Source organism: Oncorhynchus keta, chromosome 8, assembly GCF_023373465.1.
Source record: "Oncorhynchus keta strain PuntledgeMale-10-30-2019 chromosome 8, Oket_V2, whole genome shotgun sequence".
Taxonomy (NCBI): domain Eukaryota; kingdom Metazoa; phylum Chordata; class Actinopteri; order Salmoniformes; family Salmonidae; genus Oncorhynchus; species Oncorhynchus keta.
In genome coordinates this window covers 16756239-16782671 of record NC_068428.1, presented here as the reverse complement: position 1 = coordinate 16782671, position 26433 = coordinate 16756239, and the positions used below count along the sequence as shown (strand labels likewise).

The 26433-nt window shown below is 42.0% G+C and overlaps 4 protein-coding genes and 1 long non-coding RNA gene across 9 annotated transcripts in view; 2 read left to right on the top strand and 3 right to left on the bottom strand.

Moving 5' to 3' along the window:
• si:ch211-140l13.3 (centromere protein J) overlaps window positions 1–6510 on the top strand; it is a 31805-nt gene extending 25295 nt beyond the window's left edge. For 3 of the 5 annotated variants that reach the window (XM_052523558.1, XM_035774851.2, XM_052523559.1), the window contains 5 exons: window positions 329–433; window positions 616–756; window positions 1052–1136; window positions 5182–5302; window positions 5682–6510. In XM_052523558.1, coding sequence (XP_052379518.1) covers window positions 329–433; window positions 616–756; window positions 1052–1136; window positions 5182–5302; window positions 5682–5871 — 642 coding nt within the window. In that variant the 3' untranslated portion in view covers window positions 5872–6510. Of the gene's footprint in view, window positions 1–328; window positions 434–615; window positions 757–1051; window positions 1137–3053; window positions 3101–5181; window positions 5303–5681 lie in introns of those variants that run through there. The other 2 variants (XR_008140773.1, XR_004826303.2) reach the window with 2 other exon arrangements.
• A 178-nt stretch (window positions 6511–6688) lies between these two features.
• Window positions 6689–9844, bottom strand: ttll2 (tubulin tyrosine ligase-like family, member 2). Its single transcript, XM_035774853.2, has 2 exons — window positions 9701–9844; window positions 6689–8534 (listed from the first exon to the last, which is right to left on the bottom strand). The coding sequence occupies exon 2, from the start codon at window positions 8509–8511 to the stop codon at window positions 6703–6705; it is 1809 nt and encodes a 602-aa protein (XP_035630746.1). The 5' UTR covers window positions 8512–8534; window positions 9701–9844; the 3' UTR covers window positions 6689–6702.
• On the top strand, window positions 9749–14149 carry LOC118386885 (uncharacterized). Its single transcript, XR_004826304.2, has 5 exons — window positions 9749–9883; window positions 10414–10457; window positions 10662–10791; window positions 12960–13048; window positions 14014–14149. It is a non-coding gene; the product is annotated as an uncharacterized LOC118386885 (long non-coding RNA).
• On the bottom strand, window positions 12484–17355 carry LOC118386882 (protein unc-93 homolog A-like). The gene is made up of 8 exons (XM_035774854.2): window positions 17207–17355; window positions 16738–16919; window positions 14040–14269; window positions 13705–13830; window positions 13381–13592; window positions 13170–13305; window positions 12936–13067; window positions 12484–12834 (listed from the first exon to the last, which is right to left on the bottom strand). The coding sequence occupies exons 1-8, from the start codon at window positions 17279–17281 to the stop codon at window positions 12539–12541; spliced, it is 1389 nt and encodes a 462-aa protein (XP_035630747.1). The 5' UTR covers window positions 17282–17355; the 3' UTR covers window positions 12484–12538.
• A 614-nt stretch (window positions 17356–17969) lies between these two features.
• unc93a (unc-93 homolog A) lies at window positions 17970–25443 on the bottom strand. Its single transcript, XM_035774855.2, has 8 exons — window positions 25256–25443; window positions 24950–25131; window positions 19954–20183; window positions 19624–19746; window positions 19317–19528; window positions 19053–19188; window positions 18741–18872; window positions 17970–18655 (listed from the first exon to the last, which is right to left on the bottom strand). The coding sequence occupies exons 1-8, from the start codon at window positions 25343–25345 to the stop codon at window positions 18378–18380; spliced, it is 1383 nt and encodes a 460-aa protein (XP_035630748.1). The 5' UTR covers window positions 25346–25443; the 3' UTR covers window positions 17970–18377.
• Between the last annotated feature and the right edge of the window lie 990 nt (window positions 25444–26433).

Below are 26433 nucleotides of genomic sequence, written 5' to 3'. Positions count from 1 at the left end.
TTTGTTTATCCCATGTGTAACTCCGTGTTGTAGTTTTTGTCGCACTGCTTTGCTTTATCTTGGCCAGGTAGCAGTTGTACATGAGAACTTGTTCTCAACTGGCCTATCTGGTTAAATAAAGGTGACATAAAAAATATAAAAATCGTAAGATTTTTCACCTATTGTAGCCGGCTCGGGATTCGAACCAGCAACCTTTCGGTTACTATCCCAAAACTCTTAACTGCTGAGCTACCTTTTTGGATGGCTGTGTTTCTGAGATACTATAGTTCCTTGCCAAGGTCTTGGACCATCTTGGACAGCTTTAACAATCCCTCATTTGTTATTACAGGAACCACGTTTGAATCCAGGAGCGATGAGTGGTAACTCCACCCACACAACACACAAGGGCATAAATAATGACGTGTGTGAAGAAATACACTATCCAGATGGTAAGGTAGGAAAATTCCCCTACGTTGTTATTTCTTTGAACAAGTACTTGAATGAAGTATATAATTTTCTGCCCTTTCATTGAAGTTTCATTTTGGCAATTCCAAAGTATCCCACTAACAAAGTTACCACTCATAGTGAAACAATAATAATGCGCCCTACATGCCATGATATTGCTCTGATACACAGATAGAACAACTTCTCACCAATGGCTGGCGTGTATTTACATTCCGCAATGGAACTAGAAAAGAGATCACTGCTGACCAGAAGTCCGTAACTGTCACATTCTTCAACGGAGATGTCAAACACATACTGGCAGATGGGAAAGTGGTGAGTAAAATGTCGTACTGGGGACTATGCCAATATTTAAACTGTAACTAATGCCTTAAAGCTGGAATCCTTCATTGGTGAAACTGCCATGTGCATTTGGGATATTACAACAAAAAAGAGATGACTGCAAACAACAACAAAATTCCCTGGGACATCGCTGCACACGTAATAGAACAGCAGAATATGTCGTGCATTGTTTTTTACTGCTTTGCCGGACGCTCGTCTTCATTTCATTAACAAAATGTAAAAAATAACAATGGGGGGTTTTTATAACTCCATTGTTTCTCTTTGATAGGTGTACTACTATGCTGATGCACAGACAACTCACACCACATACCCAACTGGTTTGGAGGTCCTGCAGTTTCCAAACAAGCAGATGGGTAATATTGTTATCAAAGCTCTAATCTGATATACACTACATGGCCAAAGGTATGTGGACAACGCTTCAAATTAGTGTATTCGGCTATTTCAGCCACAGCCACGTTGCTGACAGGTGTATAAAATCGAGCATGCAACCATGCAATCTCCATAGACAAACATTGACAGTAGAATGGCCGCTACTGAAGACCTCATTGATGTTCAATGTGGCACCATCATAGAATTTCACCTTTCCAGCAAGTCAGTTCATCAAATTTCTGCCCTGCTAGAGCTGCCCAATTAGCTCAGTGGTGAAGCTGTAGGTCACACAAGCTCACAGTCTAGAAGAAAAAGAAACGCACACCTATTTAGACGAGGTGCTGGCTAGCGGAGTAGAAAACTTGAAAATAAAAGAGAGCCGCACACTGAACAGGACCGCCGAATGTTGAGGCAAATAGCGCGCAAAAATCATCTGCCTCAGAGCAACATCAGCACGAGAACTGTTCATTGGGAGCTTCATGAAATGGGTTTCCATGGCCAAGCAGCCGCACACAAGCCTAAGATAGCCATGCGCAATGCCAAGTGTGGGCTGGAATGGTGTAAAGCTGGCCGCCATTGGACTCTGGAGGAGTGGAAACACTTTCTCTGGAGTGATGAATCACGCTTCAAATCAAATCAAATCAAATTTATTTATATAGCCCTTCGTACATCAGCTGATATCTCAAAGTGCTGTACAGAAACCCAGCCTAAAACCCCAAACAGCAAACAATGCAGGTGTAAAAGCACGGTGGCTAGGAAAAACTCCCTAGAAAGGCCAAAACCTAGGAAGAAACCTAGAGAGGAACCGGGCTATGTGGGGTGGCCAGTCCTCTTCTGGCTGTGCCGGGTAGAGATTATAACAGAACATGACCAAGATGTTCAAATGTTCATAAATGACCAGCATGGTCGAATAATAATAAGGCAGAACAGTTGAAACTGGAGCAGCAGCACAGTCAGGTGGACTGGGGACAGCAAGGAGCCATCATGTCAGGTAGTCCTGGGGCACGGTCCTAGGGCTCAGGTCCTCCGAGAGAGAGAAAGAAAGAGAGAATTAGAGAGAGCATATGTGGGGTGGCCAGTCCTCTTCTGGCTGTGCCGGGTGGAGATTATAACAGAACGTGGCCAAGATGTTCAAATGTTCATAAATGACCAGCATGGTTGAATAATAGTAAGGCAGAACAGTTGAAACTGGAGCAGCAGCATGGCCAGGTGGACTGGGGACAGCAAGGAGTCATCATGTCAGGTAGTCCTGGGACATGGTCCTAGGGCCCAGGCCAGTTGAAACTGGAGCAGCAGCATGGCCAGGTGGACTGGGGACAGCAAGGAGTCATCATGTCAGGTAGTCCTGGGGCATGGTCCTACGGCTCAGGTCCTCCGAGAGAGAGAAAGAAAGAGAGAAGGAGAGAATTAGAGAACGCACACTTAGATTCACACAGGACACCGAATAGGACAGGAGAAGTACTCCAGATATAACAAACTGACCCTAGCCCCCCGACACATAAACTACTGCAGCATAAATACTGGAGGCTGAGACAGGAGGGGTCAGGAGACACTGTGGCCCCATCCGAGGACACCCCCGGACAGGGCCAAACAGGAAGGATACTTCCGAGGCTTCACCATCGGGCAGTCTGACGGACGAATCTGGGTTTGGCGGATGCTTGGAGAACATTACCAGCCAGAATGCATAGTGCCAACTGTAAAGTTTGGTGGAGGAGGAATAATAGTGAGGCTGTAGGAAAATCTTAACGCTACACCATACAATGACATTCTAGACCAGGTATTCCCGAACCAGGGGTACGCGCAATGCCGTCGAGGCTACGCCACATAAAAATAAAAATAAATGTGTCACATATTATTTATTTGAATGTTTTTATAATTTTTTTACTTTTTTTTTTCTTCAGGTTTTCAAACAGTTCATTTATATTTTCCACCGGTGCTATACATTTGGGTGAGTTTTTCCTCTCGTCTGAGTAGTCTCGTTTCACTGCCAAAAATAAAATGAAACCATCTAGTATTCAGCGAAATAACAACACAATGTCAAATACAGGTAGTCTAGTCAAATAATTAACATCCAATCACATTAACCGTTACTCTCTCGTGGGAATTCCACTAACGGTCCGGAGGTAGCCAAATGTAGCTGCTGCTCATGTTGGCATCTGTACTGATGGCGCAAAAGCCATGACAGGGAGATATTGTGGAGTGGTAACGCACGTGCAAGCAGTTGCTCCCGATGCCACTTGGGTACACTGCAGCTTCAACCGAGAGGGTCTTGCTGCAAAGGGAATGCCTGACAGCTTGAAAGACGTTTTGGACACTACAGTGAAAATGGTTAACTTAACTTTGTTAAAGCAAGGCCCCTGAACTCTCGTGTATTTTCTGCAATATGCAATGATATGGGCAGTGACCATGTAACGCTTTTACAACATACAGAAGTGCTGTGGTTATCAAGGGGCGAAGTATTAACACGTTTTTTAAAATTGAGAGACGACCTTAAAGTTTTCTTTACTGCCTGGATTGGGCTGCGCTTAAAGTATCTTGCCTTGACAAATCGCGCTGTTAAGACACTGATGCCCTTTGCAACCACATACCTATGTGAGAGTGGATTCTCGGCCCAAGCTAGCATGAAAACTAAATACAGGCACAGACTGTGTGTAGAAAAGTATTTAAGACTGAGACTCTCCAATACAACCCAACATTGCAGAGTTATGTACAAGCACACCCTTCTCATTAACCTTTAGTGAGTTATTCACAATCTTCGATGAACAAATAAGGTTTTATATGTAAGATATAAAATAAATAATAAAGAGCAATATTATTGATTATCATTATATTATTATTTGTGCCCTGGTCCTATAAGAGCTCTTTGTCACTTCCCACGAGCCGAGTTGTGACAAAACCTCACACTCATTCTTATGTTTAATAAATGTATTGTATAGTGTGTGTGTGGCAGGCTTACAATGATAGCAAAAAAACAACATTTGAGAGTGCGCTGACCCCTGGTGCTAGAGGGGGTACGCAGCTGGAGGTTGAATGTTTAAAGATGTATGGGACTATAAAAAGTTTGGGAACCACTTTTCAAGACGATTCTGTGCTTCCAACTTTGTGGCAACTGTTTGAGGGAGGCCCTTTCCTGTTTCAGCATGACATTGCCCCCGTGCACAAAGTGAGGTCCATACAGAAATGGTTTGCCGAGATCCGTGTGGAAGAACTTGACTGGCCTGCACAGAGCCCTGACCTCAACCCCGCCGAACACCTTTGGGATTAATTGGAACACCGACTGCCAGCCAGGCCTAATAGCCCAACATCAGTGTCAGACCTCACTAATGTGTGTGTGGCTGAATGGAAGCAAGCCCCTGCAAAAAAAAATTATATTTAAAAAATATATTTAACCTTTATTTAACCAGGTAGGCAAGTTGAGAACAAGTTCTCATTTACAATTGCGACCTGGCCAAGATAAAGCAAAGCAGTTCGACACATACAACGACACAGAGTTACACATAGAGTAAAACAAACATACAGTCAATACATTTACATTTACATTTAAGTCATTTAGCAGACAAGTCTATATACAATGTCAGCAAATGAGGTGAGAAAAGGGAGGTAAAGGCAACAAAAAAAAGGCCATGGTGGCGAAGTAAATACGATATAGCAAGTAAAACACTGGAATGGTAGATTTGCAGTGGAAGAATGTGTAAAGTAGAAATAAAAATAATGGGGTGCAAAGGAGCAAAATAAATAAAATAAATAAATACAGTAGGGAAAGAGGTAGTTGTTTGGGCTAAATTATAGGTAGGCTATGTACAGGTGCAGTAATCTGTGAGCTGCTCCAACATCTAGTGGAAAGCCTTCCCAGAAGAGTGGAGACTGTTATAGGAGCAAAGGGGGGACCAACTCCATATTAATGCCCATGATTTTGGAATGAGATGTTCAACAAGCAGGTGTCCACATACATTTGACCATGTAGTGTATATTTTCAGGGTGACCAGGCATAGACACAAATAACAAAAAATGTATTCATGTTGTCTGTAGAGAAACACCACCCTGATGGAAGGAGGGAGATCGTTTTCCCAGATCAGACGATAAAGTACCTCTATCCTGACGGCAGAGAGGAGAGCATCTTCCCAGATGGAACAGTGGTCAAGCTCTCAGAGTAAGATACACATACAGTACTCGGCTCTATTTTATGTAGGGTAAAAGTCTTAACAACTGCTGCATTCTTATATTTTGTGTGTGTGTGTGTGTGCGTGCATGCCTGTGTGTGTGTGTGTGTGTGTGTGTGTGTGTGTGCGTGCATGCCTGTGTGTGTGTGTGTGTGTGTGTGTGTGTGTGTGTGTGTGTGTGTGTGTGTGTGTGTGTGTGTGTGTGTGTGTGTGTGTGTGTGTGTGTGTGTGTGTGTGTGTGTGTGTGTGTGTGTGTGTGTGTGTGTGTGTGTGTGTGTGTGTGTGTGTGTGTGTGTGTGTGTGTGTGTGTGTGTGTGTGTGTGTGTGTGCGTGCATGCCTGTGTGTGTGTGTGTGTTCTGAAACTGTAGAAGTGGGGAGAAAACAGTGGAGTTCAACAATGGCCAAAGAGAGATCCATACGTCCCAGTACAAGCGGAGGGAATACCCTGATGGAACATTGAAGACGGTGTATTCTAATGGAAGGCAAGAGACCAAGTTCCCATCGGGCAGAGTACGCATTAAAGACAAGGATGGCATTATCATAATAGACAAGAAATGAAGAACATATGTTTTATGTTTTTCAAGCCTTCATACCAAATTAGCAAAGCTCCATTGTGTTTGACTGTAGCTATTTTCCTGTGGCATATTTGATCATTTTCTAAGTGCTTGAGTGTAAACAGACATTGTAAAATTGTGTATGTTTATTATTCATAAATCATTGTACACTAAATAAGTAATACTAAGCAATACAATTTGTGTTGAAACTATTTTGTAGAGACGTTTGAATGTCTATACTGCTCTCTTGAAGGAATATATTTCTTATTTTTGCATGGCAATGTCATAACCTTCTTGACCCCTTCATTTGTGTCAGCAGGATTCTTATGTTGCACAGAATTACAGATTATTCATGAGGTCCCCACATATCCCTTGCCTCTCAAACAACAAGACTGACATGTAGGGTAGGGCATGTAACTGACATGTAACTTACTGACCTGGGCCCGGTTTCCTGCTGAGGAGTATTTCTGTCTGTAATAAAGCCCTTTTGTGGGGAAAAACTCATTTGGATTGGCGACTGGCTCTTCAGTGGGTGGAACCCCTGCCCAGGCATGTGAAATCCATAGATTAGGGCCTAATGAATTTATTTAAACTGACTGATTTCCTTATATGTATGTAACTCAGTAAAATCTTTGAAATTGTTGCATGATGCTTTTCTATTTTTGTTCAGTATAGATACAAAATAGGTTATTTTGAAATTGTGGACAAATTAGTTGCTTTTCCATATAATGTGTGTTTGTACTGTATACTTTCGTGTTTTCACACATTAATATTTAGGCTGTGCTAATAATAAATTATTCCAAAAGATTAATTCCAAAAATGTTCAGTTGCTCAGTTAGTTTGACAAGTGGCACTCACTAAGTAGAGGAGGGTTAGTAGGTCCCCAAAACAAAGACCCAAAATCCTTTTTCTCTTTGCATCTATCCAACTCATCTTCCGTCCCTCTCTTCTGTTTGTGGCTACATCCTGATGCTAGCTGGCTGATGAGCTTGTGAACCTCGTGGACTGCAGTCTTAACGTTGAGCTTGTCCCACGACGCCTTCAGTGTGACCTCATTAAAAGGAAACGTCAGTATGAAGTCTCCCACACGGAGTGGTGGGGTACTCTTATCTTGGCTTTTAGGGTCCCATGGGAATTTAGGAGTCTTGTACTTTTGAATGTGAATGGCAGGTAGCTTACAGCAGCCCCCGGCTGGTTGCCTTGAGGCCTGCCACGGGCTAACACGTGTGGACAGGTTTCTGTCATCAAACTCTGACTCTATGTCTGAAACCTCAGACCACTGGATGGCCTCTGTCATCTGTGAGAGCACTGGATGTGTCTTTCTGTTTCCAGTTACAGCTGCAGTCTTTGAATGTGGGATGAGTATTGGATTCAGAGCCGAGCGCTTGGTGTTGCTTATGGAATTCCTTGCAGTGCAGATCCGGTTCATCTCAACTGATGGAAAGTATCTCATACTGTCAGAAAACGTAGAATGGATGCTGTGACTTTTCTTGTTTCCTGGGTGGTGCTCACACATAGACTTGGGGAGCACTGGGGACCGCAGAGACTGGCTGCCTAGATAGCAGGGGCGTTTGTACTTCTGTTTGAGATATCCTCTCTGTCTAACGCTGTCCATGGACTTGTAGTTCATCAGATCAACTAGATCATTGAGAAGCACTTTCTTGACTGTCACGTCTACTTGGCAGTCGATGGTGAGAGCAGGGCTGTAGTTAACCTCTAGTAGCCATGGCTTATATTTGGCATCAATTAGGATGTCAAACCCAAAGAGCTCAACACTGTTGGGACTGGAAGGTACGGAAGGGGCTATGGTGAGCAAAGTGAGTGTGACAATGTTGTTGATCTTTTGCCAGAGGAACAGTTCATTGATACCTTGGCTATGAAGAAAGCAGCGGAATTTACTCATAGTCCACTTACATCCTTGTCCCACTCTCTCTTTGTCTGTTGTGTAGAAGGGGCCAAACTTATTAATGCTCGTGTTGGTCAGGTGAGAATAAAGGTTGTCCAAAGATGTCAAATTGTATTTCTCAGTCGCAAAGCGTACCATTCCCTCCTGATGCATGTAGATGATGAGGGGCTGAAAACTTTTCACACAAACATAGATCCGAAGGTCAAATTTGTACCCTGAGATGAGGAGAGGATTGCTAATGTATCTCTGAACGATCACTGAGGAGTCATACACCAAGTCTCTGATGTCCTCAAAGATAAAGATGCCCCTGCCTCTTGATAGATCCACTGGCTTGCAGATCCAATACCCCGACCTGCCTCCATTCTTCAAATGATGCTTAGTGTACTCTGCCAGAAACCTGGTGTAATCATTGGGGAGGATGAAAGTTGTCGGGCTGAAGTTGTAAAGACCCGAGCCGAACGTCCCTCTCATTCTCTTCAGGTTTCTGGCCAGGCAATCCTTGCGGGTGATGCCCACAGTCTTGGGGTGATGGTTGAGTCTCTGCCATGGCAGTATGTTCTCGTAGTCTGAGTTGTGGAAGGCTGAGGTGCGCCAGTAGAGGTTCCAGCCTCCCTCCTCCTGCCCCTGCTCATCATACTCCTCCCAGCCTCTCTCCAGCAGCACCTCTCTCACCAGCTCTGGGGCTCCCTCGTGTAGCCGGAACACCAGGGGTGTGGGGCCACACACACCTGCGGCCATACCAGGAAAACAACCGTCTGATCCTTCAATAAAAAACAACAGTACCATTATATTGATGAGGGTACAAAATGAGTCACAGTTTATTCCTAACTTGGAAGGTAAACTGTTGTTATCAGACCACTCCCTTACAGTCCTAGCAAAATTATTTCTTAGAAATTGCTCTTTGCTTATAAAATTTTAATTGAAAACAATCATTGCAATTCAAATCATTTTGTTCATATGCAATCAAACCTAGGCTGTAGGCTTCTAGTCTGGGAGCCAGTGTCTGTAACATCCAACTCTTTGTACTCCGTGCTGGGTACCAGTCTCTGTAACATTACACTCCTTGTACTCCGTGCTGGGTACCAGTCTCTGTAACATTACACTCCTTGTACTCTGTGCTGGGTACCAGTCTCTGTAACATTACACTCCTTGTACTCTGTGCTGGGTACCAGTCTCTGTAACATTACACTCCTTGTACTCTGTGCTGGGTACCAGTCTCTGTAACATTACACTCCTTGTACTCCGTGCTGGGTACCAGTCTCTGTAACATTACACTCCTTGTACTCTGTGCTGGGTACCAGTCTCTGTAACATTACACTCCTTGTACTCCGTGCTGGGTACCAGTCTCTGTAACATTACACTCCTTGTACTCCGTGCTGGGTACCAGTCTCTGTAACATTACACTCCTTGTACTCTGTGCTGGGTACCAGTCTCTGTAACATTACACTCCTTGTACTCCGTGCTGGGTACCAGTCTCTGTAACATTACACTCCTTGTACTCTGTGCTGGGTACCAGTCTCTGTAACATTACACTCCTTGTACTCCGTGCTGGGTACCAGTCTCTGTAAAATTACACTCCTTGTACTCTGTGCTGGGTACCAGTCTCTGTAACATTACACTCCTTGTACTCCGTGCTGGGTACCAGTCTCTGTAACATTACACTCCTTGTACTCTGTGCTGGGTACCAGTCTCTGTAACATTACACTCATTGTACTCCGTGCTGGGTACCAGTCTCCATAGCATTCCACTCCTACTCCGTGTCATGCGCCAATAGGCGACAATAGCTAAACAGAGACTGGCAGGGTCAACCAACCAGGCTAGCAGGCTTCACACATGGGCTTTAGAATTCAACATATGATTAATGAACCTCGAGTACCGTCACACATCTCACTGAAATTGTCCAATATCGTATTTACATTCTACCTACCTTGATGAGAGATCTCTTATTTTTAAACACAGGCACCTCTCGCCCGGTCCCGAGCTTTCTTCAATTCTGCGAGTGTTATTAAGACCTCCACACGGCTGCCGGTAATCCGTGTTGCAAGGAGAACCCACTACCGCGAGAAAGATAGTGTAGCCTAGTCATGTGGTTCGAGCAGGACAGGTGGAGGTCAGTTTATTTTTATTTTTAAACCATGTAAAAAGAACCATGTTGACCCCGCTAGCAACATAAGGGACCGCTATACATATAACCTATACTTGACATACTAAAAATTGCTTGTATATTTCTCATAATATTCACAGCGTACATATCTATTTACATGAGAGTTGTAATTCCACATGGTCTATTTAATACAGTCAAGATTTGTAGACTTCTACTACAGTCTTGTAGTTTCTGTGGTCAGGTCAATGTTATATCCCTCTACGGTTTGGACTTAATTTCCCCCTCTGTGTAGAATTTTTTCCCTCTGTTTGAATTCCACCCCATCATGGAGTACAACTGCCACAAGTAGAACTCCAGACAGGATGAAGAGCTTGATTTCCAGAGATTACGTTTCTGAGCGCATACAACACTACAAATCTAACTGACTCCCATAGTCGATAGTTAGCAAATGCTACCTCCTTCTGGTCATAACAAATAACTCCATAGAATGCTGAAAAATGGAAAGAAATCTTAAATGTTTTGTTCCATCTGAACAGCCGGTAAAGGTTATAACATCGGTGGCTCAGTGAACTATTGACAGGTCAGTAACCTTGTCTGAAAACTGTTAGCTTCCAGAATAAATGCACAGCACAGGTTTTTAAACATTTTTTAGCTCAGAGGGCTAACAGTCTTGAGGCATGTGGGTGACCTGGATTCAATACCTAGTTGGTCACACACTAAAATGTCAGGCAATCATGACTACAGGAAAAGGGTAACTCACCCTTGATTTGTGTCTGCCATACAGCATCAGCATTGCCCCAGAGAGCAGGAAACACAAATAACACAGTCAGCTGGTCTGGGTGAGGCCTCCAGAACAACAGACCCAGGATAAGGGCTGCGTGTCACTGATGCTGGAGGAGAGTTACACAAATACCGTAAGTAGAAGTGGATCATCAAAGTGATTGTTGATATGTTCCAATGTATCATCTGGTGTTTACATTGTCCCCCCTTACCAAATGAAATAATGCTTCTCTTCCAATGTATTGTGACAGCTTCCCAAAATGTATAGAGAATAGGGAAGTTGTGGCACCAAAGCAAATCATTACAGAGCCAACAAAACTGTATCCCCAAAACACACGTGGCATAACTCTAAAACATTTATTTTAAAAAAGGTACATAATGTGGTCAGATGCAGGGTTTTTCTGAACAAAACAAATGTCTTAGTTTTAGTGATTTTAAAATATGTTTTAATTACTATTGTCAGTGTTAAGGAATGTGTTTCAGAAATGTGCGTTGTAACTTACACTGGTGTAGTCCCCAGTAAGGAAACCCACCTACAGATCAATGTATGAGGTCAAAAGGAGGAGAAGAACTTGTCACTTATCTCGAAGTTGTTTAAATGTGTCAAGAAAAACAGTACATAAGGGTGCTTTGTTGCCCTTCGAGTCCAGTTTATGTTTGCTGTTTATGTTTATCCAGGAATGCAGCCACCAGAATAGCTGCCAGAGGATTAACACCAGCAGAATATACAGTAGATATTTCTGCGGTGATGTTTGTATAGCACGAGAGGAGGGGATTGTTTCAGTGATTGACATATGATTGATTACGGTTACAATGGGGTGAACATAAGGTATGTCCTCCTATGATGTAATGTCTGTATGTACGGTTTACATATTTACAGGGCAGCTCACATAGGCAGCAGCCTGACAGAGTGTTCACAGACTTGTCATCAGGTCTGGTGGAGTTTACAATTACTGCACTAGAGCTTCCCAGTACTGGACAGTCCACAGAGCTGAGCTTCACCTTGAGTTACATTCACTGTAAGGAGAGAGAGACAGGTCACGTGTCTGTGAGCTCAGGCTCGCCCTGAAAGAGAACCTCTCAGTAAGCAGCAGCTCTTTGCAAAACAAAGCTCTTTACAGTCTTTATTAGATTGAATTGACATACTGTATGCCTGGGCTCACTGAGGGCAAGATCATCATACCATTCTGGAAAGAAGCTTCCAACTGTGTAGATCACATAGCTGCAACAATAGTCCATTTGCAGCCCAAGGATGGTATAAGGCTTGTTGTGAGAACCCTAGAGGACAGGATAATGCATGAATAGGCTATGCTGACTGATGCAACTCCCATCCCCTCAGAGTTCAATCTATTCTGAAAAAGAAAACATTTGGGATTTACTAACAACAGAATATATGTACTTGAAATGCAATCCTATGAATAAAAAAACAACCTATTTAGTATAGGTTTGTCTCAGTAGTTCCAGATGTACTACTGACTGACCACCTTCAAAGACTCTGACATATGATATAATTGATTATGGGATATTTACCTGCAGGCTTTAGAGACTTCCAGTTGTTGTGAAAATCAGCAGTAATCCACAAGAAACACATACATTTTTCATATTTCTTCCCATTTTCCTCAAACGGTGGATCAGTTAATGATAAAAACACGAGGAATCTATGAAATCCTCTATATCCAGACACATTTGCAGACATTTGAAGATTGATCCTTTGGACTGGAACAGACATATACTGAAATATCTGCTCAGTAATAAATAATGGATTTAATGAGTTACCTCAGTACAGTAAGTTCCTTATTAAACTTCATGGATGTTATGAATGGGGTTTCACATTTTTATTGTAAAAAGAATCTCAAACATGTTGATAGCCATAGACAATGTTTACAACACTTTATCACATTCTGTATCATTATCCTCATTGAGTTCTGTGCTCTTTATCTCCAGTTTCGTATCGATAGTGTTGTCCTCACCTGGTGTAGGGCTAATGTATTCACCATATTCCACTGAAAAACAAAGTGTTACTGAGAGCAGAAGAACTCCCATAAGGATGTATAGCTTGGTATTCACACAGAGAAAACGGCTACAAGCAAATGCTATTACATATCCCACAGCCTCCCATAGGCGATAGTTGGCAAATGCTGCCTCCTTCTGGCCATGGAAGAGAACACCATAGAGTGCTGAAAAATATATAAAGCTCAAATAATTCATTGTGCTTTTCTTGTAATGTATTATGTTTCTATGGAAGGATCTGAATGCAAAAATATAGTAACTAACTCACCATTGGTTTGTGTCTGCCACACAGCGTCTGCCAGGCCCCAGAGGGCAGGAAACACAAAGAACACTGGCAGCTGGTCTGGGTGAGGCCTCCAGAACAACAGACCCAGGATACAGGTAAACTGGGTGGTTGTGGCTGCCAGAGGAAAATTACAGTATTTATATGGCCAGTGATGAGTCTTATAGTATTGATATTGTTCGAGAGAGCTCTCACTAAAATATATAGCTTGAGTCTTACCCAAAGCGAAAAGTGCTACCCGTCCAGAATATTGTGACAGACGCCCAAACACGTAGGAAAACAGGGAACTTGTGGCACCAAAGCAAATCATCACATATCCAATGAAATGTAGTCCCAAAGCGCAGGTCACATATTCCTACAAGAAGTCAACAGAATCACTTCGGTACCCTACAGTATAAGGAATATCGGATTGTTATTAGACGTACTGTACCTTGGTGTACTCCCCATTGAGAAAACCCAACTCCAGACCAATGTAGGCAGTGACTGGGATCAAAAACACCTGACGCCTATCGTTTAGCTGTTTAAACGTGGCCAAGAAAGTGCTGCAGAATGGCTCCTTGTTGCTTCTAAACTCCATTGTCATATCTCGGTCAATGTTATCCAGAAACACAGCCACTAAGAGCATGGCCAGCACACCTACACCTGCAAAAACCAAGACACAACTTGATTAAAACTGCATTCTGAAACACTTTGTTGGCTTGGCTATCGTAAGTTGTTTAGCTGATGTACTGCTGTCATTGGGAAGTAGGCTCACCAACATAGCAGCCCATCAGAGTGTGCACTAATCTCTCCGGTGGTCTGGTGGAATTGCTTGGGGCCTCGCTGATGTTGCCACAGCTACCCACTCCACAGAACTGTAGATCACTCTCACTGATGTTGACTGGAGAGAAATACAGTAGAAAACACAATGAAACACAATTTGTGGGCACAACTCACTGACACAGCATTTCAATGCAACATAGAATGTGTGAGTCAATAGTGTAAATGAGTCAATATTGTAAATTACACACAAGATGTAGCTTTGTAGATAAGGTATGCCATTACACGTTTTGCCTCTTTGCAGTGGAAATCCATTATTGTCACACTGACCTGAGGTTGAGTCTTGCCCGAAGACAATGGAGGACATTAGATTTCCCCAGACTGCTGAAGACTGGTACAGCAGAAACAAGATCCCGAAGTACTGGTTTATCACATCTTGGGTCTTCTTTTTGTCCTTCTCCGCTTGTTTTCTACCATTTATGGTAAGATAGGTGCTTGTAGCTGACCATAAAGGAGATTCCCCAAATCCAAGGATTATTGAAGTAGGGAGCAGGGTTTCCCTTAGAGAGACAAGGCAGCACAGTATAATACAGTACAGTGAGCAATCAGTAGACTAGATAGAGGGGTTGTGTGTCCTATTGGGGTGCATGGGAATTTCAGTTTGGGGTCACGCAATGGACACTAAGGCATTTCAGATGAACCTTTACATGATTTCCTATGTTAGTGATATTTATTTGTAAGTACAGTACCAGTTAAAAGTTTGGACACACCTACTCATTCAAGGGTTTTTCTTTATTTTTACTATTTTCTACATTGTAGAATAATAGTGAATACTTCAAAACTATGAAATAACACACATGGAATCATGGAGTAACCAAAAATGTGATAAACAAATAAAAATGTATTTTAGATTCTTCAAAGTAGCCACCCTTTGCCTTGACAGCTGTTGGCATTCTCTCAACCAGCTACGTGAGGTAGTCACCTCGAATGCATTTCAAATAAAAAGTGTGCCTTGTTAATTTGAAATGTATTTCCTTAATGCGTTTGAGTCAATCAGTTGTGTTATAACAAGGTAGGGGTGGTATACAGAAGATAGACCTATTTGGTAAAAGACCAAGTCCATATTATGGCAAAAACAGCTCAAATAAGCAAAGAGAAACAACAGTTCATCATTACTTTAAGACATGAAGGTCAGTCAATTTGAAACAGACACATCTCAATAACAACTGTTCAGAGGAGACTGTGTGAATCAGGCTTTTATGGTCGAATTGTTGCAAAGAAACCACTACTAAAGGACCCAAATAATAAGAGACTTGCTTGGGCCAAGAAACAAAAGCAATGGACATTAGACCGGTGGAAATCTGTTGTTTGGTCTGATGAGTCCAAATTTGAGATTTTTGGTTCCAACCGGTGTATCTTTGTGAGGCACAGTAGGTGAACGGATGATCTCCACATGTGTGAATCCCACCTTGAAGCATGGAGGAGGAGGTGTAATGGTGTGGGGGTGCTCTCCTGGTGACACTGTCTGTGATTTATTTAGAATTCAAGGCACAATGAACCAGCATGGCTACCACAGCGATACACCATCCCATCTGGTTTGTGCTTAGTGGGACTATCATTTGTTTTTCAACAGGACAATGACCCAACACACCTCCAGGCTGTGTTAGGGCTATTTGACCAAGAAGGAGAGTGATGGAGTGCTGCATCAGATGACTGGCCTCCACAATCAACTGACCTCAACCCAATTGAGATGGTTTGGGATGAGTTGGACCGCAAAGTGAAGGAAAGGCACCCAACAAGTGCTCAGCATAGGAGGCAACTCCTTCAAGACTGTTGGAAAAGCATTCCAGATTAAGCTGGTTGAGAGAATGCCAATAGTGTGCAAAGCTGTCAACCACGCAAAGGGTGGCTACTTTGAAGAATCTCAAATATATTTTGATTTGTTTAACACTTTTTGCTTACTACATGATTCCATATGTGTTTTATATTTTTGATGTATTCACTTTTATTCTACAATGTAGAAAATAGTAAAAATAAAGAAAAACCTTTGAATGAGTATGTGTTCTAAAACTTTTGACAATGTACTATATGTTTTGTCTGTCACGGCCTTCGAATGAAGTAGGCCAAAGCGCAGCGTGGTGAGCGTACATATTCCTCTTTATTAGGATGACGCCGACAAAAACAATAAACCATACAAAAAAAAAACGTGAAGCTTAAGGGCTAAGTGCCACAATCAAAGTTAACTTCCCACTGGGAAAGGAGGGACAAGGGCCTCCCGGGTGGCACAGTGGTCTAAGGCACTGCATCGCAGAGTCTCTGGTGGCACAGCTAGCATTGCGATGCAGTGCCTTAGACCACTGTGCCACCAGAGACTCTGGGTTCACGCCCAGGCTCTGTCAAAGTTGGCCGCGACTGGGAGGTCCGTGAGGCGACACACAATTGGCATAGCGTTTTCCGGGTTAGGGAGGGCTTGGCCGTTAGGGATACCCTTGCCTCATCGCGCACTGGCAACTCCTGTGGCGGGCCAGCAAGCTAGCGACTCCTGCAGTGCGGCTTGGTTGGGTTGTGTTTCGGAGGACGTGTGGCTTTCGACCTTCATCTCTCCCTAGCCCGTACGGGAGTTGTAGCAATGAGACAAGATAGTGACTACTAACAATTGGGGAGAAAAGCGGGTAAAATTCCAAAAATAAATAAATGTAAAAACATTTTAAAAAGGAGGGAATGGTTTGGGTATGGTTCTCAATCAGGGACAGCACACCCTGACCAAACCAAATAGAGGGTTAGGGCGTGACATTGTCAGTAACCATTTCTCTGTTCAATAAAACACAGTCTGCTGACTGCTGAGCTCAGTTGTGTTGTTGTGTTGAAATGTAACTCTAGTAACATATCTTGTTATCAGGTTTTATTACAAGCCAAGAGCCTATAATTTTGTAACAAGCTAGGAATGTGTAGGTGTGGACATTTTGTCACAAAGCAAAGCCACGTCATACATAACATAGTATTACATATCTTTCAGTAAAAGCTTTACCATCCTGGATAGAAGTTTCCAACTGTGTACACAACATTGCATCCCATCGCAGCAACAATGGTCCACTTGCAGCCCAGGTATTTTATAACCAAGGGGGCAACAAACATGGAGGACAGAATGATGGAGGCAAACTGCACACTTGCTGAGGCCACACCTACTCCTTCTTCAGTGTTCAAACTGCTCTGTAACATAGTCGTAAAAGACGAGGAACAAAGTCTGTTCAGACAGCTTTTATGAACAACAGTTCTGGAAACCCCAGTAATAGTTATGACATGGACTGGGATAGACCTATTTGTTTAAACGTGTAAAGCTTTACGATGCGTTTGAAGACCTTGTCTACATAAGTGAATGTCATAAGCAAGAACAAATGAGAGATTCCAACTATTACTAATAAAATAACAGATGTTGCTCAAATAATGATCTGGTTTAGCGTATATGCATGCCTCGGTGTAATTCTACCAATACTTACCTGTAGATTCAGAAGGCTTCCAGTCGCAGTAAACAACAGCAAGAATCCAAAGGACACAACCAGGACATTTTTCATACTTCGGCCCACTTTCTCCGTGGTTATGCTTGTCGATATTCAACAGTGGTTGTGAGTCAGGGGGCAAATACAGCAGTTCATGATGTGCAATCTAATATAAGCTCAGAGTAGCTACACTTTGGCCCCGATGTACGTCAATTAGTCATTTATGAACTTAATTGTTCTGTAATGCGCAACTAATTGAATCGTGTAGTTGATGCAATGTTTTAATTGGGTGGTTTTGTAGAACCACTTTTAAATCAGCTCTATGCCCTAAAAAAGCAATGTGGTAAGTCAGACATACGATTAAAATGAGTGCCTTGTCACAGTTTGATGTTCCAAGTGGGGCTTTTCATTGGAGTTGTATAAAAAAAAATACCCCCTACAATGAATACAGTGATAAATACAGGAACATGTATCACTGTAAAAATAGCAGTAGTGAGAGATTCGAGAAGTAATTGTACATTCATTCCCTTTTTGTATTTCCAGACACCATCATAAGCAAAGCCCACCATAAGTCTTTCACTGAAAGGTAAATCAGTTGTTTTCATTGAACATTTGCTTGTGGTTGAAGAAGCACAGAGCCACCCCGAGTAGCCTCATCGTGAGCCAAAAACAATTATGTAAGGGGAAGTTTCATTATTAGTGATGACCCTGCTGTGCTCTACCACTCGTATTGTTGGCACAAAGACTTGGGACTACAGAACAATTCGTTATTAAATAGTTTTAATTCCATGGTAGATGAAAGTTTGTTATCTGCTTTATTAGTGAGTCAGTACTGTATTCCACTCTGTTACAGTTTAGCATAACACGATGTATTTGAATTCAACATAGCAGCCATGACATAAAAATAACATTAAAATGTTGACGTTTAAATCTGAATTGTACAGGAATTCTGCATAAAAAGTGCAACCAGAGAAAATTAATACACATAATTCAGGGTCGAGATGGTGTGAGAATAATACATTTTATAGAGATCCACAAAACCTCTCATTTTGTCACACTAGAAAAGTCTCCCATTGGGGTTGGCAATGACAGTGGCAGAATGGTGATCTCCAGATCTCTCTCACTGGGTGTCATTCCCTCACATACTGTACATAACAAATCCACGTCTTGTCTACAAGCTGGTCTGATTGAGGATGTGATTTTCCTTTGAGAAGTCTGTGTCGTATACTCCCTCCTCCACTGGAAGAGTAGGATTCTTGCGTTCTTGGTACTCCACCCACAAATAGGTTACCATGGAGAGGATCAGAACTCCCAGGAGGATGTAGAGCTTGATGTCCAAACAGATGAAGGTACTGTAGGCGAAGGCTATAACGAATCCCAGTGATTCCCACATACGGTAGTTAGCGAATGCTGCCTCTTTTTGTCTGGGGAAGAGAACCCCGTACAGTGCTGCAAACAAAAACAAAACCCTTGTTACCTCAGTCCTGGACAAAATGTACCTAACGTGCAATACTTAAATGATAGCTCAACTCACCATTGGTTTGTGTCTGCCACACAGCATCTGCCAGGCCCCAGAGGGCAGGAAACACAAAGAACACTGGCAGCTGGTCTGGGTGAGGCCTCCAGAACAACAGAGCCAGGATACAGGAAAAGTTGGTCACCGCAGCTGTAAGAGAGGTGAGTGGTGAGTGAATCTGACATCTGCAGATGTAGGATCGAAATTATAATCCACATGTCCTGTTGCTGCAGGATTATGTTCCTGCCGTAGCAAACTGGCAGACAAATTAAGATCCACATCTGTATACCAATGAAAATGTTAATGTCTCTATTGGAAAGCTCTTCTTACCCAAGCAAAACAGTGGGGCTCTTCCAGTGTATTCTGCCAACCTCCCAAACATAAAGGAACATAACGAATTTGCGGCTCCAAAACATATCATCGCATAGCCAACAAAATGGATTCCTAATGCACAGGTCACATAGTTCTGCAATGGAAACACACCAAAGGAAGGTCACACGCATTACTCTTAGCCACTCTTACGTTGATTAAGAATTCTTCCATGTTGGATTCCTAGCGGCAGAGTATGAACCATATGTCTTGTCGTCACCTCACCTTTGTGTATTCACCAGAGAGGAAACTCTGTTCAAAGCCACTGTACATGGTCAAAGGGATGAGAATGACGAGTCTCTTGTCCTTCAGGAGTGTAAACGTGGCCAGGAAGGTGCTCCAGAATGGTTCCCTCTTTTCCCTGAACTCCCTGGCCTGATCTCTGTCTATGTTATCCAGAAATACTGCCACTATGATCATGGCCAGCACACCCACCCCTGAAACACAACAGTTACACACACTGAACATAGTCGCAGCAGAACATTTCACTAGCATCAACCTACAACACTGAGAAACAATAATACGTTCTTACCAATATAGCAGCCGACTAGCGTCCAAACCAATTGTTGTGCTGGTTTTTTGGTCGTGGAGTTTGAATTGATATCAGCACACACACCTGCACCACAATATTGTAGATCTTCCATGGTGATGTTAGCTAGGAGGACATAAAGATATTATGACAGATGGTACCATAGAGGATGGTCGGGCAAGAACAAGTGTCATAAATGTAGACTACACATGATTGACTTTAGCCTACAGTTAGCCTTTAACTTATAAGTGTTACTGCTTTCACAAACAAGTTGCATTTGTTCTGGGTGCGCATGTGTACGTAAGTGTGTGTATGTGTGCACTTCCTTCTTACTTCCATTTGTATCTGAACCGAATATCAACGACGACATGAGGTTTCCCCATACGGCCGAAGACTGGAATATCAGGAAGAATATGCCAAAGTACTTATTGATAACATCCGCTGCCGCCTTGTTTTCGTTAGGGGCCTGCAGGTTGCCGCTGATGGTGAGAAGGGTACACTTGGCAGACCAGAGTGGAGACCCTCCCATACCCAGGATCACAGAGGTGGGGATCAGAGTATACCTGGACGAGGACAGATTGATATACAATGTGTGTAAACAACTTTGCCAATGGACACCACTCTCATATGATTTGTTTTATTAACTCGCATTTAAATAATAATCCCAACTCTACTTGGTAATAACAAGTTAATACACAGTCACATTCACCCTCACTCACACACACAATACTGACGCCACACACTTATACCCACATGCACACACCCCCTCACTCCTACGCTGCTTCTAAAATCGATATATTACGACCATTATGCTGCTGTTCATTGATTATTCATTGTCATTACTCATTACCATTAGTATCTATCTATTTATTTTGCTACTGGTCACTATAACTCCCGTTTACATGTATATATTACCATTAGTATACTACCATAAGTATATAAATACTGAACAAAAATATAAACGCAACATGTAAAGTGTTAGTCCTATGTTTAATGAGTTGAAATAAAAGATTCCATGTGAAATTCATAGATTATGGCCTAATTTATTTATTTCAATTGACTGATTTGCTTATATGAACTGTAACTCAGTAAAAATCATTGGAAATGTTGCTTTTAACTTTTTGCTCAGTACTAAGAGAAAATTGTAAAACAGCTTCTATCTTAAGGCCATCAGACTGTTAAATAGCTATCACTAACCGGCCTCCACCCATTACCCTGCCCATAACATAGTCAATGTCACTAGCCAGCTACCACCCATTACCCTGCCCATAACATAGTCAATGTCGCTATCCAGCTACCACCCATTTACTCATCCCTGCATTTTAGAGGCTGCTGCCCTATGTACATACAGTTGAAGTCGGAAGTTTACATATACTTAGGTTGGAGTCATTAAAAATGTTTTTTAAACCACTCCACAAATTTCTTGTTAGCAAACTATAGTTCTGGCAAGTCGGTTAGGACATGACACAAGTAATTTTTCCAACAATTGTTTACAGACAGATTATTTCATATATAATTCACTGTATCACAATTCCAGTGGGTCAGCAATTTACATACACTGAGTTGACTGTGACTTTAAATAGCTTGGAAAATTACAGAAAATGATGTCATGGCTTTAGAAGCTTCTGATAGGCTAATTGACATAATTTGAGTCAATTGGAGGTGTACCTGTGGATGTATTTCAAGGCCTACCTTCAAACTCAGTGCCTCTTTGCTTGACATCATGGGAAAATCAAAAGAAATCAGCCAAGAAAATTGTAGACCTCCACAAGTATGGTTCATCCTTGGGAGCAATTTCCAAATGCCTGAAGGTACCACGTTCATCTGTACAAATAATAGTACACAAGAATGAACACCATGGGACTACGCAGCCGGCATACCTCTCAGGAGGGAGACTCGTTCTGTCTCCTAGAGATGAACGTACTTTGGTGTAAAAAGTGCAAATCAATCCCAGAACAACAGCAAAGGACCTTGTGAAGATGCTGGAGGAAACAGGTACAAAGTATCTATATCCACAGTAAAATGAGGCCTAAATCGACATAACCTGAAAGGCCGCTCAGCAAGGAAGAAGCCACTGCCCCAAAACCGCCATAAAAAAGCCAGACTACATTTTGCAACTGCACATGGGGACAAAGATCGTACTTTTTGGAGAAATGTCCTCTGGTCTGATGAAAATAGTTATGTTTGGCCATAATGACCATTGTTATGTTTGGAGGAAAAAGGGGGAGGCTTGCAAGCCGAAGAACACCATCCCAACCATGAAGCATGGGGGGTGGCAGCATTATGTTGTGGGGGTGCTTTGCTGCAGGAGAGACTGGTGCACTTCACAAAATAGATGGCATCATGAGGATGGAAAAGTATGTGGATGGAAAATTATGTGGATATATATATTGAACTAACATCTCAAGACATCAGTCAGGAAGTTAAAGCTTGGTCGCAAATGGGTCTTCCAAATGGACAATGACCCCAAGCATACTTCCAAAGTTATGGCTTAAGGACAACAAAGTCAAGGTATTGGAGTGGCCATCCCAAAGCCCTGACCTCAATCCCATAGAACATTTGTGGGCAGAACTGAAAAATCGTGTGCGAGCAAGGAGGCCTACAAACCTGACTCAGTTACACCAGCTCTGTCAGGAGGAATGGGCCAAAATTCACCCAATTTATTGTGGGAAGCTTGTGGAAGGTTGGAAAAAAAAGAAGCTGAAATAAATCATTCTCTCTACTATTATTCTGACATTTCACATTCTTAAAATATAGTGGTGATCCTAACTGACCTCCCCTACAGGGAATTTTTATGAGGATTAAATGTCAGGAATTGTGAAACTGAGTTTTTAAATGTATTTGGCTGAGGTGTATGTAAACTTCCGACTTCAACTGTAGACATGGAACACTGGTCACTTTAATAATGTTTACATACTGTTCCACTTCATATGTGTATATACTGACTGTATTCTAGTCAAGGCCATCCTATTTAACTATTGCTGTACATATACTATTATATCCACCTATTCTTCAGTTATACTACATATTCTATCCACATACTGTCAATGTCTATACAAACCATCACGTATATATGTATATATATTGTATATACATATACAGTATATCACAAAGGTGAGTACACCCCTCACATGTTTGTAAATATTTTGGGGCCCAATTTGGCCATTTTCACTTAGGGGTGTACTCACTTTTGTTGCCTGCGGTTTAGACATGAATGGCTGTGTGTTGAGTTATTTTGAGGGGACAGCAAATTTACACTGTTATACAAGCTGTACGCTCACTACTTTACATTGTAGCAACGTGTCATTTTTTCAGTGTTGTCACATGAAAAGATATACTCAAATATGGGTGTACTCACTTTTGTGATATATTGACACTCCGAACTAGTACTAATATTTCCATATTTCTTCATTACATTCTTTTACTTTTAGATTTGTGTGTGTTGTCTATTGTTAGATATTACTGCACTGTTGGAGCTAGGAACACCATAATTTCACTACACCCACAATAACATCTGCTAAGCATGTGTATGTGACCAATAACACTTGATTTGATATTCCTGCTACCATTCACTTTTCAGCTGTGTTTACATGTACACTGAGTGTATAAAACATAAGGAACACTTTCCTAATATTGAGTTACACCCCCTTTTGCCCTCAGAAAAGCCTCAAATCGTCAGGGCATGGACTCTACAAGGTATTGAAAGTGTTCCACAGGGATGCCTGCCCATGATGACTCCAATGCTTCCCACAGTTGTGTCAAGTTTGCTGGATGTCCTTTGGGTGGTGGACCATTCTTGATATACACAGGAAACTGTTGAGCATGAAAAACCCAGCAGCGTTGCAGTTCTTGACACACTCAAACCGGTGCAACTGGCACCTACTACCATACCCCGTTCAAAGGTACTTAAATATTTTGTCTTGCCCATCCACCCTTTGAATGGCACACATACACAATCTTTGTCTCAATTGTCTCACGGCTGGTTAAATAAGGATTTTTAAGTCTCCTCCCCTTCATCTACACCAGGTATTCCCAAACTGGGGTACAGGGTAACATCCAATCACATTAACCGTTACTCTCTTGCGGGAATTCCACTAACGGTCCGTAGGTAGCCAAATGTAGCTGCTGCTCATGTTGGTATCTGTACTGATGGCGCAAAAGCCAAGACAGGGAGACATAGTGGAATGGTAACGCCCATGCAAGCAGTTGCTCCCGACGCCACTTGGGTACACTGCCACTTGGGTACACTGCCACTTGGGTACACTGCCACTTGGGTACACTGCCACTTGGGTACACTGCCAGATTTCTGGATAGGGCTGCGCTCCAAGTATCCTTCCTTGGCAAATCACGCTGTTAAGACACTGTTACTCTTTGCAACCACGTACCTATGTGAGCGTGGATTCTCGGCACTCACTAGCATGAAAACTACATACAGGCGTGAGTGTGGAGAATTTTTAAAAGTTTTAAGACTGAGACTCTCCAATACAACCCAACATTGCAGAGTTATGTGCAAGCACACCCTTCTCATTAACCTGTGGTGAGTTATTCACAATTTTCGATGAACAAATAAGGTTTTATATGTAAGATGGTTAAATAAAGAGCAAAATTATTGATTATTATTATATTATTATTTGTGCCTTGGTCCTATAAGAGCTCTTTGTCACTTCCCACAAGCCGAGTTGTGACAAAACCTCACACTCATTCTTATGTTTAATAAATGTATTGTATAGTGTGTGTGTGGCAGGCTTACAATGATAGCAAAAAACAACATTTGAGAGTGCGCTGACCCTGGTGCTAGAGGGGGTGCGCAGCTGGAGGTTGAATGTTTAAAGGGGTATGGGACTATAGTAAGATTGGGAACCACTGATCTACACTGATTGAAGTGGATTTAACAAGTGACATCAATAAGGAATCATAGCTTTCACCTGGATTCACCTGGTAAGTCCTAATGTTTTGTACACTCAGTGTATATCTTACTACCAGTTACTTTTTCTGTATAAACGTACCCCTGCATATTGAATAAGGTACTGGCACAGTACTTGCATTCTCGTTATTCTTCAAATTATATTGTACTTCTTGTGTGTTTTTTATTTTATTTTCTATTATCTGTTATTATTATTATTATAAGCGTATTGTTGGGAAAGAGCTCTCAAGTAAGAATTTCACTATACTGTTTTACACCTGCTGTACCCTGTGCATGATGCTAATACACTTTTAAACGTGAAACCAACTTTACTCATTGGGGTACTAGGGAGGTACATGCTTCAATCATGAAAAAGAAAGCTGTAACAGTAAAGGTCTGAAGAGGATTTAGACAGTTTTGCGTTACCATCCTGGATAGAGGTTTCCAATTGAATAGGTCACATAGCAGCCCATGCCAGCAACAATAGTCCATTTGCAGCCCAGGTTTTTGATGAGAATGGGTGGCAGGAACATGGAGGACAGGATGATGGAGGCATAGATAACACTGAGAGATGTCACCCCCATCCCGTCCTCTGCATTCAGACTGCTCTGTAAACACAGGAAAGAGATGGTGCCATCAATTTTCCAGAGCCAGAAGTTCAAGTGTTGAATTTCATTGAAGCAATTCGATAGGACCAATCATCCAAGATCTATAGTATGTTGCGTTTCCTACCTGTAAACTCTGAAGTCCTCCGTATGCTGTGAACAGAGATAAAAATCCAATGGATACAACCAGAACATTTTTCATATTTCGGTCTATCATGTCTGAAACTTGGAAAACCTTAGGGTTTAGGCTCTAAGTGTACTCCAGATTACCGCTTCACCAGATTGTTGTCAGGGATTGGCATGGTGTCATGCTAACCACTGTGGCTGATATAGTTAAGCCGGCTGAGTAAAGGACAAAGTTCATCCCAGTCTATAAAATGTTTGATATGTGGAGTGCTTTGATGACGAGCTCTTATCAATAGGCATTCTTATCAATCATTAAAGGACATTATGGGATGTTTCCTTAGTTCCTCTCTATTTTCACTATTTCCTACACCACTTTATCAGTATCAGTAGTTTAAACCTGTTGGATCAGATATGGCAGACATTAGTAAAGCTAATGACCGCTGACTCTTTGTCCTAGTATATTAGCAACTGTGTTTTATTGGTAACAGGTTTGGGGTCAGTTGAAAATTGAACTTCAATGTTTCAATTTAAATCCCAATGTTTGTGATTGAGCCCAACTCCTGGATTTAGGGAGCCCATTATATCTTAATGAATCATTTGTCAACATGTTTTGTTTACTTTGTTCTGTTTCACTCTCAAGCACCCAGTTTAGTTCAGCTGTGTGTGAGGAATGCATTCCACTCAGAAGAGATACCAGGGTGCAAAGGTTTACTGCCTGTTATGAGAGAGGCTTTTTATGGTAAATGACACAGACATTGAATCCTCTTCCTTATAGTTTTTATAACACTATAGCACGGAATCAAAAGTGTTCTACCTGGAACCAAATAGGGTTCTTCAAAGGGTTCTCCTATGGGGACAGTTATCCTATGGATAACCCTTTTAGGTTCTAGATAGCACGTTTTTTTTTCTAAGAGTGTAGATTCAGCTGCGGGCCGATTATTTCTTGAGCTGATGGTCGGGTGGCCAGGACATAATTACAAATAATTTGTAGACAGGAAATTGACAGCAAGAAGCCCAAACAGATATAATATTTGAATAAAGCATAATCATTTCAAACCTTGATTACATTTGTATACAATCACGTCTCTCTATTATGCCTGGGAATACTTGGGTACAGATTTCCAAAATTAAAACTCACTTGGAGCTGATTTCCTGGTGTTTTTACACTTTTTTTTTAGG

Excerpts from the sequence above, each read along its gene's own strand:
- ttll2 (XM_035774853.2), bottom strand. The coding sequence starts at position 8,511 with ATGGCCGCAGGTGTGTGTGGCCCCACACCCCTGGTGTTCCGGCTACAC.
- LOC118386882 (XM_035774854.2), bottom strand. The coding sequence starts at position 17,281 with ATGAAAAATGTCCTGGTTGTGTCCTTTGGATTCTTGCTGTTGTTTACT. Across the intron at positions 13,306-13,380 it reads TCAATGGGGAGTACACCAAG|GAATATGTGACCTGCGCTTT; the intron begins GTACAGTACGTC and ends GACTTCTTGTAG. Across the intron at positions 13,068-13,169 it reads GGTAGCACTTTTCGCTTTGG|CCACAACCACCCAGTTTACC; the intron begins GTAAGACTCAAG and ends TTCCTCTGGCAG.
- unc93a (XM_035774855.2), bottom strand. The coding sequence starts at position 25,345 with ATGATAGACCGAAATATGAAAAATGTTCTGGTTGTATCCATTGGATTT. Across the intron at positions 19,747-19,953 it reads CGGTTCAGATACAAATGGAA|CTAACATCACCATGGAAGAT; the intron begins GTAAGAAGGAAG and ends ATGTCCTCCTAG. Across the intron at positions 19,189-19,316 it reads TCTCTGGTGAATACACAAAG|AACTATGTGACCTGTGCATT; the intron begins GTGAGGTGACGA and ends TTTCCATTGCAG.